Source organism: Desmodus rotundus, chromosome 3 (assembly GCF_022682495.2).
Source record: "Desmodus rotundus isolate HL8 chromosome 3, HLdesRot8A.1, whole genome shotgun sequence".
In the NCBI taxonomy this organism is placed as follows: domain Eukaryota; kingdom Metazoa; phylum Chordata; class Mammalia; order Chiroptera; family Phyllostomidae; genus Desmodus; species Desmodus rotundus.
The window spans coordinates 131,471,568-131,488,700 of NC_071389.1; the positions used below are offsets into that span (position 1 = coordinate 131,471,568).

At 35.6% G+C, this 17,133-nt stretch overlaps 1 protein-coding gene across 3 annotated transcripts in view; it reads left to right on the top strand.

Moving 5' to 3' along the window:
- The window catches only part of ACSS3 (acyl-CoA synthetase short chain family member 3), a 159,918-nt gene that overhangs the window by 92,956 nt on the left and 49,829 nt on the right, over positions 1-17,133 (top strand). For all 3 annotated transcript variants that reach the window (XM_045187309.3, XM_045187310.3, XM_024579713.4), the window contains 2 exons: positions 109-260; positions 8,307-8,410. In XM_045187309.3, coding sequence (XP_045043244.2) covers positions 109-260; positions 8,307-8,410 — 256 coding nt within the window. The remainder of the gene's footprint in view (positions 1-108; positions 261-8,306; positions 8,411-17,133) is intronic.

Below are 17,133 nucleotides of genomic sequence, written 5' to 3' on the forward strand. Positions count from 1 at the left end.
TGAGGATCCCACTTTATGAACATTTCTGTGTTAAATGTATAAGTATTGAACCGTCGATGAAATATAAGCCATTTTACGCCGTGACACTTCAAATGATTCTCGTTGTAGGGGAAGCCCGTGGGAACACCAGATGCTGGTGCTTATTTCCGTGTGCTGGCGGAGCACGGAGTAGCTGCCTTGTTTACAGCCCCGACTGCAATTAGAGCCATCCGTCAGCAGGACCCTGGGGCCGCCTTGGGGAAGCAGTACTCACTGACAAGGTGAACTGATGCACAAGGCAAATCACATTAAAAACTGCAATCAGAGTGAATAACTGAATGTTGTATTTTTTTCTGGCACTGCAAGATCTCTTCTGGAAAGAGCCAAGAGATTCGGAATGTTATTAAGAATGATTGTTCTAAATATATCTTTGAAATACTTGGAATATTAACGATACCATAGATATTTTTCAATACTGAATCATGTTTGTTTTAGTTCAAATACACCCAAATATTTCTTTTTTAATCTACCCTCCTTATATTTTTCTTAAACTAAAATGCTAACTATGAATTAAAATGCATAGATATGTGCATTTTGTATATTTATACATATGTAACTGTTTTTTCAAAATGAACGGTTTAAATAGAGGAAAAATATTATTTGATTTCACATATACAGTTAAAACATGAATTTTAAAGTCCAAATTACCATTGCTTAAAGAGTAAAGGAAATTATTTTTTGTTTGTTTTATAATAATATGCTCTGAGTAGTTTAGATAATTTTGTGCTGGCTTATAGACATCATTCTAGTGTAATGATATGTATATTCAAGGATAACTGTAGCAATTTGTATCTTCACGGCAGTTTCCAGCATCAGTTATCATTGACCCTCTTTGAAATAAGTCACTGTTACCATAAACTAAATGAAGAGTTTTTATAGCTTTCTCAAGTGAGAAAGTGTGATTGAAATAAGGTGGCTTGAATTTTTTAAATTAAAAGCCAGATGTTATGACTTTTATGTTGCTATGGCCCAAAGGAATTCAAAAAATACCACACACCAATTGCAGATGTAAGTGAGAAGCTTTCAATTTGGGCAGGGTCAGTGGTTTTATTTGTTTATTTTTCCTCTGCTTTTTTTTTTTTTTTAAAAGAGATCTGGATTTACATGCAAATTTACCTATAATCTAAAAAATACTATCTTATTAAAATAAAAGGGATTCATAAAATGAATTATATATTTCTATTCACCCTCTGTTTGTTCCTTCATTTACAACATTTCAACTGTTTCCCTCATTTTAGTCAAAAGAATAGAGACATCGATTTCGGTAAATGCATTTGAGGGTGTGCATAGTCTTCCTGTCTGCAGACAGTTACAGCTCCTTTGAGGAATCAGTGGTTGTAGTTCGTTACACAGTACGTCTCTTCTGACACATGCATTCGGGTTGCAGGGCATGAAGTTGTGTAACCAGCAAGCTAAGGTCGCTTATTTTGCTGTATCACCTTCTTTTCCCATGTCTTTTCTTCCCATCTTTTCTGTGAAGGCAGGAAATGTTTCTAATTTGCCTAATGTATAAAGCATCAAACAATACTAAGTGGCTTTTGAACCATCACTTTTCAAACGAATGCATAAAGACATGGAGTCAGATTTTAGCATAAAAGAAATTGCAGTATATTCTCCCTGATCACGCTTCTTTGTCTTTAGGCACCTTAATTATTTGTGATGGTGTACAAATGTTTTTAATAGATGTTTAGGAATGAGGACTCTACAAATACCCTCAATTATTCAAATTACTGTTACACTTACTGAAAATCTACTCTGTGCCAGGCATAAGCAGTTTATCTTGCTCGGTCATCACGATAAGTAGGAATTTTGGTTATCATTTTACAAAGAGTAACATCAGCCCCAGAGAGTTTAAATAACTCTTTAGGAAGAAACTAACTCAGGCAATTTGACTAGGATCCACACTCTCAACTAAATACCTCAGACATTATTTTTCTATGAGAGGTAAACTAGGAAACTAACAAAACACAGGGATTTTTGTCATTTGTAAGACGAAAGCAGCTTTTACTTTTCACATATTTTTATTTTACTCAATTGATACCTTCACTGAACTACTTTGATGGATTCTCACTTAGTCAGATGGACTAAGAGAATGTTAGAAACAGAAAGGAGCTCAGAAATGCAACCATCTTATTTTAAAAACAAGGAAATTGAGGCCCAAAAAAGTTAAATTCGGTTCAGAGACAGAATAAGGACCAGAACTCAAGTCTTCTCATACAATTATACCTTTATATTATATTTATGTTCAAGACATTTCATACTTACATGCAGAATTGGCATTCACTAGATATTATAATTACACATTCATGATTTATTTGGAGAATTTATTTGTCTCTCCTTTTCTTATAGAACAAACAGTTAAAATGATGAACTTTACTCTTTAAATGTGTTATCTATCTCATTAAAGATTGTTTTAAAATGAATTTAGAGATTTTCTAAGAATTTCAGCAATCAAAACAAATTTAATAGGGCACTCTGAAATAAGGAACTAACCAGAACTATAAATTCATTTTATCATGGACCAGAGTTTGGAAAAATAGATTAGAAGTCATCCAATAAAATCATTTCATTCTACATTTGAGAAAACTTTGTCACGGAGACATGAAATAGCACCCCCTGATTGCAGAGCTACTCTGGGCCAAAGCTGAAACAGGGGGCAGTACAGGGCGGCAGTTAAGATTCTGACTCGAGTTGGACTAGCTGGGTGAGACCTTGGGAAGGTTACATAGCCTCTCTGTTTCGTTCCTCCTTGCCCTCCCCTCCTCCTTCCCCCTTCTCCCCGGGTTCCTCCTTCTCCTACTTTGTGGGCTATAAAGCTAGTAATTGTGTAAGAATATAAGGAAAATAAAAGGTGCCTAATTCATGCCAAGCTCTTGAAACAGTCCTTAACATAAACTAAGGCTTAGCTATTATTACTATCTTTACTTTCTAATTCACAGTTCTTTTACATCACATCGTAGTAGTTAATTTTCCCATGATTTCCTAGTTCAATCTTAATCAAGTTAGAAAATATTCAGTTCTGGCATAGTACCTCATATTTGATGCTGCGTTTCTTTTCCAACTACATAGCAATGAGAATTAATACAAAAGAGAAAAAGCAGAGGATCAGAGATGAGCTAAAAAAATTATGTGAACTGCAGATAAAATAGATTTGCAAAGTGGTAAGGCTGGGTGTCGTCAGGCAGATCACAGATGGGAGTGCCATGCAAGTACTAGGCAGGTTAAATGTAAGTAAATTCTCATTGGATGTTTCATTTGGAAATTGTAGCATATAAGTTGAGACTATGATAAAATCTATAAACTGCCAGAGAAGATCAACAGAGCACCAAATAGGAAAATCAAACTAATGCCAATAGGTTACAGATGACAATTGTGAAGATCTTCAAAGTACTGAGAGAGAATTGTCAAACTAAAAAATTCTTTATTAAGGACTCAGGACAAAATAGACAAATGTTCTTATGAACAAAGCCAAAAGAACTTAAAGTCCAAAGACCTTTATAACATGAAAAATAGCTGTGGGGGAAAGGTGTGGGATATAAAAAACAAGCAGCTGACCAAACCGATGAAATATTTTGTTGAATTTATATAGTTGGTATAATAATCATAATGGGATATTGTATTTAAACAGAAGCCAAAATGTATGTGGTAAATAACAGTAACAAAAGGGTGGAGAGTTTTTTTTTTTTTTCAAGAGGTAATTTGAGTTCTCCAGTGGGGAACAGTAGGAGAAAATAGGATGAAAGAAAGAAGGAGATAACCGCAGGGACAGGGATGGCAAGAAATAGTGATGTTCTGTCATGTGAATGAGAAGTTGATGAGGCATCGCTGAAATGATCTGTTTTTATTTAACTTCTGTTGGCACAAGTAAAAAGCAATTTTCACTTGTTTGGTAGTTTATGGACCCTGAATAAAATATTCATTTTAGCATTCTTCTGTCCCTACTTTATTACCTGAAAATTCTTCCCCAGAATTTATCTTTAGCTCTTTATCCATTTCTGTGCAGTTTCTCATCCATTTTGAGAAAATTTATTTGATAAAACTACCACTTTCCTGTTTCCCTTTTGCTTACTTTTTGAGCTCTATTGCAGTCTTGCATTGTACTCAGTTTTATATAAAATTAGGGAAAGGTGTATAGGTCTCATTCTCGTTAATGTCCTCCCCATCCCATTTTTTCCTACTCTGAATATTGTATGCTATCTTTTTGTTTAACTTTTTAGTATTATATGTTTGGAAGTAGATTCATTTTTGTATGTGTTACCATCATCAGAATATCATCCAGATATTTAATTCATTTATAATAATCTAGCATAACTCTATCCAATAAAACTGCGCTCTACAACATGGTAGGTACTAGCCACATGTCACTATGGAACTCTTGACTAAGGGTTGATACTACTAGGAAACTGATACTTATACTTCCTTATTTACCCTATAAGTGCATAATACTCTTAATCAGGGAAGTTTTCTAAAATATCAAGGAATCGTTTTCATAAGATATAGTTGAAATATGTTCATATGTTTCAGTCATACCATTAACGATATGGTATTTATATTTTTAATCTTGTCTTTTTGCATGGCATCTAAAACTATGGATGTGGCAGCCTCATTTTAAACTTTAAGGCTTTACACTAATCTCTGTTGAACCTATTTTAATGAATTAATATATTAATGTCTCACTCTGTTAAAATAGTTCTGTCAGATCAGGTCTCAACTGATAATCCATATTTTAATTTCATGTAAGTTATAACTGAATACACATTTGATTATCTAAATTTTACCTCAAATTGCAAATATATATGTACTAATTATCTGACATTTTTCCTAAGTCCTCTGCCTCTAATTAATACCCCCTTTTGGTCTTCCATGCTCATCCTTTTTGTCTGCCTACTTCCCTTTTTCTCAAAGATGTAAACATTGCCCTATCAGCCTTGCATAATCACCAGCGTGTCTGATCTACTTGATTCAAATGGCTTCATAACAAAGACTACTAGTGGATTATTTCTGATTTGAAATTTGAAATTATATTTCGCTGTCTTTACCAGGACATTTAAATTTTACTTTTGTGACTTATTTTATTAAAGGATGGTTCCTAGATAACTCTGGGTATGTAGTTGGAAAATATGCCACTAGGCAGCTACTCAAACATTATTTTTGACAGTTCCTTGCAGCATTATATGAAGTCCTATAACTACATCAAATTGTTAAACCAAACCAAACTGAATCCAAAATTTTGCAAAGCTGTTGTGATGACAGTCTTCTTATAGAAACATTAAGTAACAGGTTGTCTTTGGCGCATTTATTGGCACTTGCAAATCCATACACATTCATGCATACAGATCTGAGTTTAAAAAGGTTATTGATCTAATGGTTTGAGGAGCAATTATGTAGACAGCGTAATTACAATTTTTTATCATCCTGGCTAGTGTCCATCTGGTAGCCACTAGCCACCGTGGCTACTGAGCACCCAAAATGCCCATATTGAGACTACATATGGAAAAAGACTTTGATATATCATTAGTAATTTTTTATGTTCATTACATGTTGAAATAATATTTTTTCTTTATTTGGTTTAATAAAATGTATTTTTTTTTAATTTATCTTTTTACTTTTCTGAGTGTAGCTACTAGAAAATTTTAAATTACATCTATTTCTTGCATTTGTAGCTCACATTGTATTTCAGGTGGACAATACTGATTTAGGTAATTTTTATGGATTCAATTACATCATTCAAAAAAATAAGATGTTGCAATAAGGTAATTTGATTCTCTGAATGTCTTTATATTAGCAGATGGTGATCCTGTTTTTTCCTCAGAACACATGTTGAACAGTAACATTACATTGAGTATTTTACACATATTTACTAAAGCCTCCTTTGACATCCTTATGAATAAACACCCTCATCTAGAGATGAAAATTATCACAAGTAATCTTCAAGCGTAGACTCCATTTATCAGTGATTCATTTATACTTAAAATTTAATTAACACATTTTCAACAGCTTGTATGCAACCAGATTTTTCCATAGAATTATTAAACTCATTTTTTCCACTTTTGAGGCCAGACTCTACTTTCCGGGTCATGATTATTTATAAAAATCAAGGAGGATATTAAAGTTGACCCCATAAGAGTTTGATCATTCTGTTTGTTTAATTGCTCATTTTCTATTAAAATTAATGCCTCTCTGTGACACCCTCTCTCCTCTTCAGAGCTCTCCTGAGCAGCCCTAGCCATCAAGTCCTGCACTTCCTCTCTCCTCTCGACTGCTACCATCCTTGAGAGATTCTTAGTATTTTAATGATAAATTCCTCTATCAATGCACTCATGTTTTCTAATGTCTTTCAACGGTGGGTTCTTTCTGCTACCATAAACACTATCATCCTTCAGAACAGACACATTTTAAAGATTTCAGAGTTTGAAATTGCCCCCTCTCAACTATACCCTTTTTTTTTTCTGATTCTACAGTACCTTTGCTTTCACTGATTTTTTAAAATTTCCTCTGTGACTCCACTATTATTTCTTTTTTATTTCTCCTTGTCTTTCACCCCACTATTATCCCTGGTAATTTCCTTCATCATGGTTATCCCTACCTTGCTTCCCCATTTCTCTTGCCTTGCCCGGATTCCCCAGACATCTCTTTTAGCTTTGATTTGCCATTCCTTCTTTTCTCTTGACTTCGTTATTGAATTTATTTAGGTGACATTAGTTAATAAAATTATGTAGGTCTTATTTGTGTGATTCTATAATACATCACCTGTATATTGTGTTGTGTTCGCCATCTCAAGTGAAGTCTCCTTCCATCACCATTTATTTCCCCTTTACCTTCTTCTACCTTCCCCCTAACCTTTTCCTCTGGTAATCACCATACTGGTATCTCTGTCTACGAGTTGTTGTTGTTGTTGTTGTTGTTTTTGCTTAAACCCTTCACCTTTTTCACCTAGCCTCCCAACCCCCCTTTAATAGCCGTCAATCTGTGTTTGTTAGTTTATTTTGTTCATTAGATTCCACATATGAGTGACCATCCCATCTTTTCTGTATATACCCAACCTGAGCTGTCTTGGCCTAGCCTTTTAGATTGCCATTTGAGTTTATGAAAACAGCATGCCTCCTCTTTTACTTGATAGACTGAGTCAAGCTGACATAAATTTTGCCATCTCCCCAATTCTGTACTTCATCTTTCTAAGCTTCTAGAAAGGTTTCAGTACCAAAATTCCCAGGTGTTTTGACTGGTATGGAGGTATAAAAATGAATGCTCCTAAGGAGCTCAGAGTCAAAATATACAAGAAACAAATAAATATGGAATGAGATACATGTTTCTAGCAGAGCTGGGAAATACATGTTAGAAAATAAAGGTTGGAATATTTCAGCCCCCATGAATCTTCATTAGATGATATAAGTGAAGGGAATGGCAATAAATTGTGTGACTGTATTGCATTGTTCGGGGAGGTAGGCAGTTTGAAGTTGTTTGTTCTTTTACTTTGATGATAATGAATTAACTCTTTGTACACACATTCCCTTTCTTGACAGGTCGTGGGCATTGAGAATGGAAGAAAAACAGTCGTTCTCTCAAAGAACCACTAATTGTGTCCAACCAATTCTATTCCTATTTCTTCCTTTTTATTCTGTGGCATGGCGCTCCCAGCCAGGGATTCTTCATCTTCAGTAACCTTGTACTCCTTTCAATCAGAGCCTTTTAAACCTTGGCGGCCGTAATGGCATTTACTCTTTAATCACCTATCTTTCCTATATATGCAGTTGGAAATAGGGGAAACGTGCATCGAATCAGAGGAATCTTTACCAAAAGAACTCGTGAGAAGAAACAAGTGCATCATATTTATGAGAATACTTGTTGTCTTAGCTAATACTTGAGAGTGTATTTTGTTTTGTGTATAGACCTAAGCAAAACATAAAATTAAACTTAGAGCTAAAATGAGCAGAGATAGTGTCAAACAGGAAAAGGCTTGTCATCTTTGACCATTTGGAGAATACAACAGATCAACTCAGTTGCTCTTTTCAGAACTGAGAAGGTGTAGCTGTGGATTCTACTTTTGAAATACCTCACTTCAATGCAATGATGTGTATTTGGTTACACTTGGGTCAAAACCAATCATGCTTCTCACCATTCTGTGGTATGGTATACTGGTAATACGGCTGCCTTCTGCTCAGAGAATAAATGTGGTTAGATTCTACAATGTTTAAAAGAAAGTAGATGAAATTATTTAAATTTATTTTCAAGGAATAATTTGAACTCACTGTCCCTCTTATATTTAGGTTTAAAACATTATTTGTGGCTGGAGAACGGTGTGATGTGGAGACCCTGGAATGGTCCAAAAAGGTCTTCAGAGTACCCGTCTTAGACCATTGGTGGCAAACTGGTGAGCATTTTCTAAGCATGTACATAAATATTGCAGAAATGCTCAAAAATACTTCAAGGATTGGAGAAAATTCTGAACTCTGACCATCAGGCACAAACTCAGGATTTATGAGGTTCTGGTTTCAGTAGAAATAAGTAATTCTTTGATGATTCTCTTGATAAAAATGTCTTCATAAATGACATTGATGCCACCATTCTCTTGGGCCCTGGGTGTAAAGCACCAAAAACCTCTTCTGCTTCTCTTCCTCTTCATTTCATATCTGTAGTAAGTCACTAAAACTCAGATTTTTCTTTGAAGTATCCTTTGGATTCATTCTACCTTCAGTACCCCATTGCCTTTGAGCTGTGGAAGCCTCATTATCCTCTGCCCTGATTTAAGTTATTCTCATCACTCATCACTGTTCTCTGCTTTCCTATACACCCTGCACACTGCTCCAAAGGTAATTTTTTACAAGCACTGTGTATTTACAGGCTTTCCTGTGGTTCTCTGCCTCCCTTCTTGTGTTCTATAAAATGGAATATTTCTGCCTAACATTCAGGGCAAAAAATAAAAAGTATTTTTTCTCCAAAACACAAACACACATATTCACACATATATAATATATAATTATTTATTTACCTGTTTGGTTTATTCTCTATTTTCCACCCACTAAGTGATCCTGGCAAAACAAATTATCATATCAAATGGATAGAATATAATCTTTGGTACAAATAATAATTAAAAAAAAACTTTCTGCTGCTTCTTTTGAGGAATGATTGTGTACATATGTGAAAGTGACTAGATTATGTGGAATCAGTTTTCCTCCTCAGTAAGTGTAGAGGTTTTGTTGGGTTTCCTTCTGAACCACTGAGAGTGGCTATGAGCTGGGAGAACCCTGTAGCTTTGACATGTACATCATTTTAATTCAATTCTACGTATATTAACACATCAAATCAACCCTTTTATACCACTGTTTTCAGAATTCCTATCTCATGAGCAACTAGAAAACTGTACCAAATTTGAATTAAAAATTAATAAAGTTTCTTTGCAAAAACTATGTCTGATTTTAAAAATGATGATAATCTAGAAGATCAAGTGAGTGACTAAAACTGAAGTTTAGTGTTTGATATTTTAGAACTTTTGATTTTGATGAATTGTACTTTTCATATTATCTTGGTGAATATTATTCTGTGAGAAAGCGTGTTTTCTGTATTCTTTGTAATATGTGATATGGAATAAATGATCAGAGAAGAATATGCATTCCTTAAATACCATGAAAATCAGAAAGAATTGCTATTCCTTTTAGTTTGATCTGCTGACTGAAGGAGAAATTTCTTAGGTAAATTTAGACTTGTAACTACTTAGTAAATAGGTAACACTGACTTTGGAGAAAGAGCAATGTTATGTGTAGAAATGCATAAAAACAAATAAAGACTTATTGCCTCTGTAAGGAAGAGTATTTATCGAATTGATGCATCCCTTATTTGCCAGGAGACTTCAAACAGTTATTTTCCTCCGCTGGGGGAGAAAACCATCTTGTCACCTTTGAGATGGCTGTCCTTTCCTGGTCGGGTAGAAGGGTCGTTTCCGTCACGGAAGTGACCTTACACGAATGCTTGCAAAGGGATTTTTCTTTCCTCCTAAAGTTGACTGTGCCAAAGCTTGTTGAAGGAAAGCAATGCATTAATAAGTATAATTCTTTTACTTTTTATTGATATATTTGTGTATAACAGCCTGTGCAGATGTATGTAGTTAGTGCACTCAGGCTTATGGAAAAGCTCATTGAAGCCTGAGAAACAAGCATATGAGGTCCCTGGTGGGTACTAAGTTTCATGTGAATTTGCAATTTTTCTTTAATGTATTGTTCAGAGGAAATTAATAGCACATTATGTCAGTGTGCTGTCACTTTAATCAGGTTTGACTGGCTGCTCATTACTGTGGAAGACAGAGTGGGTTTCTACTAATAGTGACTGATTCTTTTCACCCCCCCACCCCCCATTCAACTGTACAGCATTTGATATTGTGTCCAATTAAAGCACACAAATACACACACATGGATAGGCAGGTAGGAGCTTGCTAACTGGCTGGGCAATTTTGTATTTTATAAAAGAAATTCACCCGAAGTGATGCAGCTATCAGCTACCAACAATATCTAGTTAGAGTCTCCATTCATTTGCATTGAAAAAGTTATTTCTTTTCAAAGTTGTATGTTGTGGTGAATAATTGTGAAGTGATACTGAAGTTTCCATTTGCAACTATTCACCTTTCCTGAGGGGATATCAAATTTGTCTATGGTGACCTCAATTTAATGTTCGATCCTCAGAGGGGAAAATAAATACTTTGTGGGTTACTATTAAGTATTAGGGAAAGGAAAGACAAATTCAGCATCTGTAGCACATTCATGAATTTCCTAATATATTGCATATCAAGGAGATGGCAGAATACTTCCCCAAGAGGTATGCCAGTAAAAACTGGGTAACAATTGAGGGAATGTTAAGCTTTCACCAAAGGATTTCAAATCTCAAGGTTTTCCCAAGGTCTCTCTTGTTACTGACTTAGAAATTGATTTTTTATACAGTTGCACACTCTTATGAGCCTCCAATACTATGTATTATTAATGAATTTGCTCTCTGATTACATTAATGTATGTGTACACATGAGCTGTTTAGAAACTGTGATATGTAACTGAAATTATTAAGGGATATGTTAAGTAAGTAAGATGTATGAATAAAATTTGATTAGTTTCTGTGACTTGGGTTATAAGAAGGCACACCGCAATCAATCCATTTTATTGCCATGTTGGTTTTGTTACCTGTGTGCAATTTGTATTAGCAACAATGCATGTCCAGTGCCTAACATCCTCTTTTGGCCCATTAGTATCAACTTCGATATCTGATTTGAATAATATTAAGATTCTAAATTGAGAACTAATCTATGAAAAATTCAAGAGCAGATCGATTCCTCACAGGGGTATTTTAATAAAGAATTGCTGCTATTCAGCACCACCGAAGCATTAAGACCTCTAAGCGTTTTGAATTGTAGTAATGTAAACATTTAATGCTCTCATGAAGGAAATTGGTCTTGTTAAATGTAGATAAGTGGGTTCTATCTATTAGATTCATAAATCTCTATAAAAGATGAATTTTGTCATTCACTCAGATATTTTATCTTCACAGTAACTTATAGATAAGGTGATTGAAAGCATCTGGATCATTGACTAAAATTTTCATTTTGTTTTTGACATAAAGATTGAGAGACAGAGATGCCACAATTATAATTAAAATGGGAAAGTTAAGAAAACAGATCATTGTTCCATCGCTATATAGAAATACACATGCCAAAAAACATAGACAGAACTTCATTATCCTCTGGTGAACACTGTACTCTTACACATCATTTCAGTACTAAGAGCAGCTTTTTGTACAATCAGACAGCACAATTTTAGAAATGAAAACCTGTCAGTTCGGTGCACAGTGTCCTTCCTAAGAATTTTTTTCACTTAAAAAATTGTAGTCACTTAAGGTGACTATAAAGGAATTGTTTTTCTTATGAATGAATGACCAAGCACAAAAAAAAAATTTCAGAGATTACTACAACCAAAAACATATTAGAATTTATTCCTTTTTGAGGTTTCTTTTTTCTTTCTCCTGTTCCTCCTTTCTCTCTCTCTTTTTCTCTCTATCCCTCCTTCCTATTCTTCCTTCTCTCCCTCTCTCCTTTCTTCCTTCCTTCTTTTCAATTTATTATATGACATGGTACTGGTTTAGAAATTATGATAACAGAACAGTTTGACATCCCACCTTTCAATGTTATTTAATCCTAGGTGGAAACTCTTTATTCATTCACTAGCTCTCAGTTAAGAACACGATGGCTACAGACTCAGAATATTCAAGTTCCATAACGGCATTTATAAAAGACAATTGGTAAATGGTTTAGATCAAAAGAAGCTATGATTCTTCCCACCTGCTGGCGGCACATGTCTGTGTGGTCTCCATGAGAAGATACAGAGTTTATGTTGAAAGTGTTTCAAATGTCCTGATGCTTAGGAAGTGATGAAGTAATTGAAATGATCACCAACCTGAGCAGCACTGGATGACTTTGTTGTCAGTTTACTTGTTTTGTTACCATCATTTCAATGGAGGACCACACTTCTTCATAGAATTTTTAAAAACCTATGGAGGGATTTCAGTGAGAAAACATAGTCACCTAATGGATTCAGACATTGGTGATGATTGAAGTTATTGATCTTAATTTTTTTCCTTGGGCCATTTTTGCTGAGTTCTTGTATCTTGAAGTAATCACAATAGCTCAACCCCTGTTTGATTGAACTGCTGCAGTTTTAATTGCAATTGCCAGTTCTGAAGTAAGTATATTTTATATACGAAATCTGTCTGGAAAAAATCCAGTCATTGTTGATATAATGAGAATGCTTTGTATGACATCCTGGCAGCCAAGGAGAGTGGGCTGGAATGCGTATGCATGAACAATGCCGACTTCACTGTACTAGTCAGTGGGGGAGGTAGACACCTTTGAGTGAGCATGTGTACTGTGTGGCCATTGCATTTAAAATGACTGAGTGAGCAGAGCAATGAATTAGTATCAAATTTTGTGTTAAGTTTGAACATTCCTCTGCAAAAACTATTTGGATGATTCAGAAGGCTTTCGGAGATGATACAATGAGTACAGCACAAATGAAAGTGTGGCACAAACACTTTTCAAAGATGGTTGGGAATCTGTTGAAAGTGTCAAACACCTGAGAATGTTGAACATGTACGAGCTGCAATCAACAAAGATCAGCAACTGACAGTGTGAGAACTAGACGATGATCTGGGGATTCCAAACACTATTGTGTCCAAGATTTTGGAACAGGATCTTGGCATGAAATGTGTCGTGGCAAAATTTGTTCCATGGCTTCAGCTACCAGAGCAGAAAGAACATTGCGCTGGAGTTGTTAATGACTTTATTCAAACTGCTGCCAATGGATCAGACTTCCTTAAGAAGGTCATAACTGGAATGCATCATGGGTCTATGGCTATGATCCAGAAATGAAGGCCCAGCCATCCCAATGGAAGTTGCCTGGTTCTCCAGGCCCAAAGAAGGTGCAGCAAAGTTGCAGCAAGATGAAGACCATGTTAACCGTGTTCTTTGATTGGGAAGGTGTTGTCCATCACAAGTACCTCTCCAGGCCCAATAATTAATAAGGAGTACTACTTTAATGTTCTTTGTCAGTTGAGAGATGCAATATGATAAAAACAGCCACAGCCATGGGCAACTGGTGACTGGCAGCTTCATCTTGACAATGCGCCTGCTCACACATCACATCTTCTGCAGGGTTTTTGGCGAAACATCAAATAACACAGGTGACTCAGGTCCCCTACAGCCCAGATTTGACACCCTGTGACTTCTGGCTTTTCCTAAAACTAAAATCACCTTTGAAAGGGAAGATATTTCAGTGCACCCGTGAGATTCAAGAAGATATGACAAGGCAGCTGATGGCAATTTGGAGAACTGTGTGAGGTCCCAAGGTGCCTATTGAAGGGGACTGAGACATCATTGTCCTATGCACAATGTTTTCTGTATCTTGTATCTTCTTCAATAAATGTCTCTATTTTTCATATTACATGGCTAGATACCTTCTGGACAGACCGTATACCCTAAATCCTCCTCCTTTTTAGGAGGAATCTGATAATTCTTGATTTTATTAAAGTAGACCCAAAGGCTCCAGCAAATTCAAACATGCTGTTGTTTAAATCAAAATCATTGTTCCTAAAAGCATACACATCCTAAACCATGTCTTTAAAGTGTGTCAACTTTACTTGACATGATAATCTTTATTTTTTGCAGTTTGGTAGGATATATTTCCTGAGAACAGACGACTGAGACAATAGTTCTAAACTCAAAAATTGGTTAGGCTGGCCCAATTTAGTCTTCATCCTTTTGTTGATCTGGAAAGATCCATTAGCACAGAATTTTTAAAAAGACAGCAATACATTTTGTTTACAAGAATCAAAACCACAAAGTTGAATAAGTAATTATAGTTTTAAAATAATTAGCCTAAGCAGAGATCTTTATAGGACATGGTACAGGCTCAAATTTGGTACTGTCTCCTTTCTCCTAAGTAGAGTAATTGTGAACATATAGCCAAGATTTGAAGATGTTATAGCTAAGGTATCAAAGTTTAAGCCACTGTTTCTTTCCTAAATCACCCTTTTCCTTTGTTACCCTTGCTTCTCTGACATTCTGTTTTTGTGCATCTCATTTGATATACTTATTGCAGAAAGATTTCAATCTGTCAGTTTGTTGTTTGAAGTTTAGTTTATAATAAAGAATCTTCTTCATCCCTGGAAGCTTTATAATTCTTGTTATTTCTGCCTTTTAAAAAGACATTTTACAGCTATGTGCTAGCTATGTGACTTTCTTCTAGCTTAAATGTATTTATCTTGTGTCCCCTACAAAATCCTATATATTTTCAGGAAAATGCCTTCCTAGGGCTTACACATATGAGGCTCTATATGACTGACAAGACAATAAGAAAAACATTTTCTTGGTGACTTTACCTTGAAGACTCTATCTTTAATAATTTAAAACCTTTTCTCTATGGTTTGGGGGCCAGTTGTCACTAGCAACTCTCCCTCTGGCTGCAGATCTTGGAGTAAAATGTTTCTTATACAACTAAATGGGCCTTCCTAAGTTTGACCCTTCAACTCTGTCATTCCTGCTTCTGGAGTTTACTTAATCATTTCTGAGTCCATCCAGTTTGGGCTACGGTGATTGGTTTTCATCAATGTGCATGCTATATTTTCAAATACAGTGCGTTGAACTACACTCTTGAAGTGCACACTGGAACTCGAAGGGCTGGGTTGGACTGGACTGGCAATGCCATTGCCCATGAACTTGTTCAGATACACCTTATGCTGCTTTCAAAGAGTAAAACTCAGAGTCTTTAGCAGTATGAATGAATCACTACTGTCTGTTGCATTTTTCTTTTTCTCAATGTAATGGTCAAAAATAAATATATCTCTTTTTTCATTCATGGAAAAGAAAATTTATGTAGTTTAGCCTGAGCAGTTGTGAGTGAGGGAGAAACAGTGATGTAGACGCAGTGTCATTTCAGCAATGTTCAGCTAGCGATGCTGACAGCATCCATCTGGTGAGAGAGAAGAAAGACCTGATGTCATTTTTGTTGCCTAGCAACCACATTTTTTTTCTCATTTAGAGCAGCCTTTGTTAGTTTAAAGTAGGCAATTTTTACCTATAATTTGAGAAGTAGGAGCTTAGAGCTAAGCTATGTGAATTTGGTTTGTAGAAGGAATAATCTTTTGTTAAATGTAAGGCAGGCTTGATGAGGCTTTCTCTCTTTGAAAGTGAATAACTGTTTACCAATTGTTAATCCATCTGGAAATGAATTCCCCAAGTCAAATTGCAGTCACCAAATCACATATTTTCATCTTCATAGCGTTACAATGTAGAAATGACTTCAACTTAGGTATTTCTCAAATGTGATTACTATACATGAATTAGTTAGGATAGGTATAATAATTGCTGTTAAGAATCTCTATTTGTGCTCATTATATCAGATAATGTTTTGACAAGAGACTAAACACTGGAAAATCGATTAATAATGTAAAGTTGGTTTGGTCTTTGCAGTATCAACTATTCTACTTCTCTTGCCCTTGGCAAAAATTACATTTAATCTACTCCAGAAAGGTGAATATGTGTCATGTTTTTTTTTGATCTTTAACAGGAAAAAGAGTTCCTAAACTCTTCCTTAAAAACCTTACTGTCTGAAAATTTGGTTTCCTCCCATTGCATATGAACTCCTGCACTGTGGGTCTATCGGCCCCACAAAGGAGTTCCCAGTTCCCATTTGGAGACAACATGGAACTATTGTTGGAAAAGCGGTGTGGGTTGTGAAAAGTAATGCTGAATCCTAGTAGGATTGTGTTTAAAACCTGGTTCAAGCACTTACGCTGCAGCCACAGGCACATTTTTGATCTGCTCAGGCTTTTACACATGGGTCTGTTGGAAGCTTGAAATGAAGTGAAATATGTACAAGTGATGCAGCCGAGGTCCTGGTCTACAGTAACACTCAATAAATGTTTTTGTTTTCCTTGCCTCTCTATGAATGACACTTCATGATTGCAAAGGCAATTTTAGAGCATCCTGGCTTGTTGGTAATCCAGACTCAGGAAACCCTGGAACATAAGAGTTTTGTTTATAGGTGAGAAAAAGTAATCACAATGTAATTTCCCAAAGTCAACTAGTTAAGATTAGAACCACAGCTGTCATTGTTTGGTGGTGCCCAGAGTTATGTCTTCATGCGTCTTATCTTCTGCCTTACTAAATGCAGTATTCTTATCTAATTCAGCTGCAGGTTATTTATGAGTTTCTCCCCCGTTTGAGGCAGTGTGCTGGTAAGGGAGCAGGATGAGACCCATGTCTCACAGTTGGCATTAATGGTCTGCTTCCAGTATGCAAAGGTAGGCTGCTTTGAATTAAGTATTTCAAACAGTAATCGTACCATCTCGTGAACACACAGATTAAATTGATTTTCTTTCACTGGTATATCTCACTGTTCCTGCTTTCTTTCCATTATTACCATTCAAGTTATTTATAGCTCATGGTATAGATTCAGAGGTGGAGAGAATGGTTTCTTTACAAATTGCTGCGATGCCCATCACGATGCTGTGATTAATATGACTCAGTGGTACCAGGCTGCTGAATTGATTTATTTCCAGGACTAT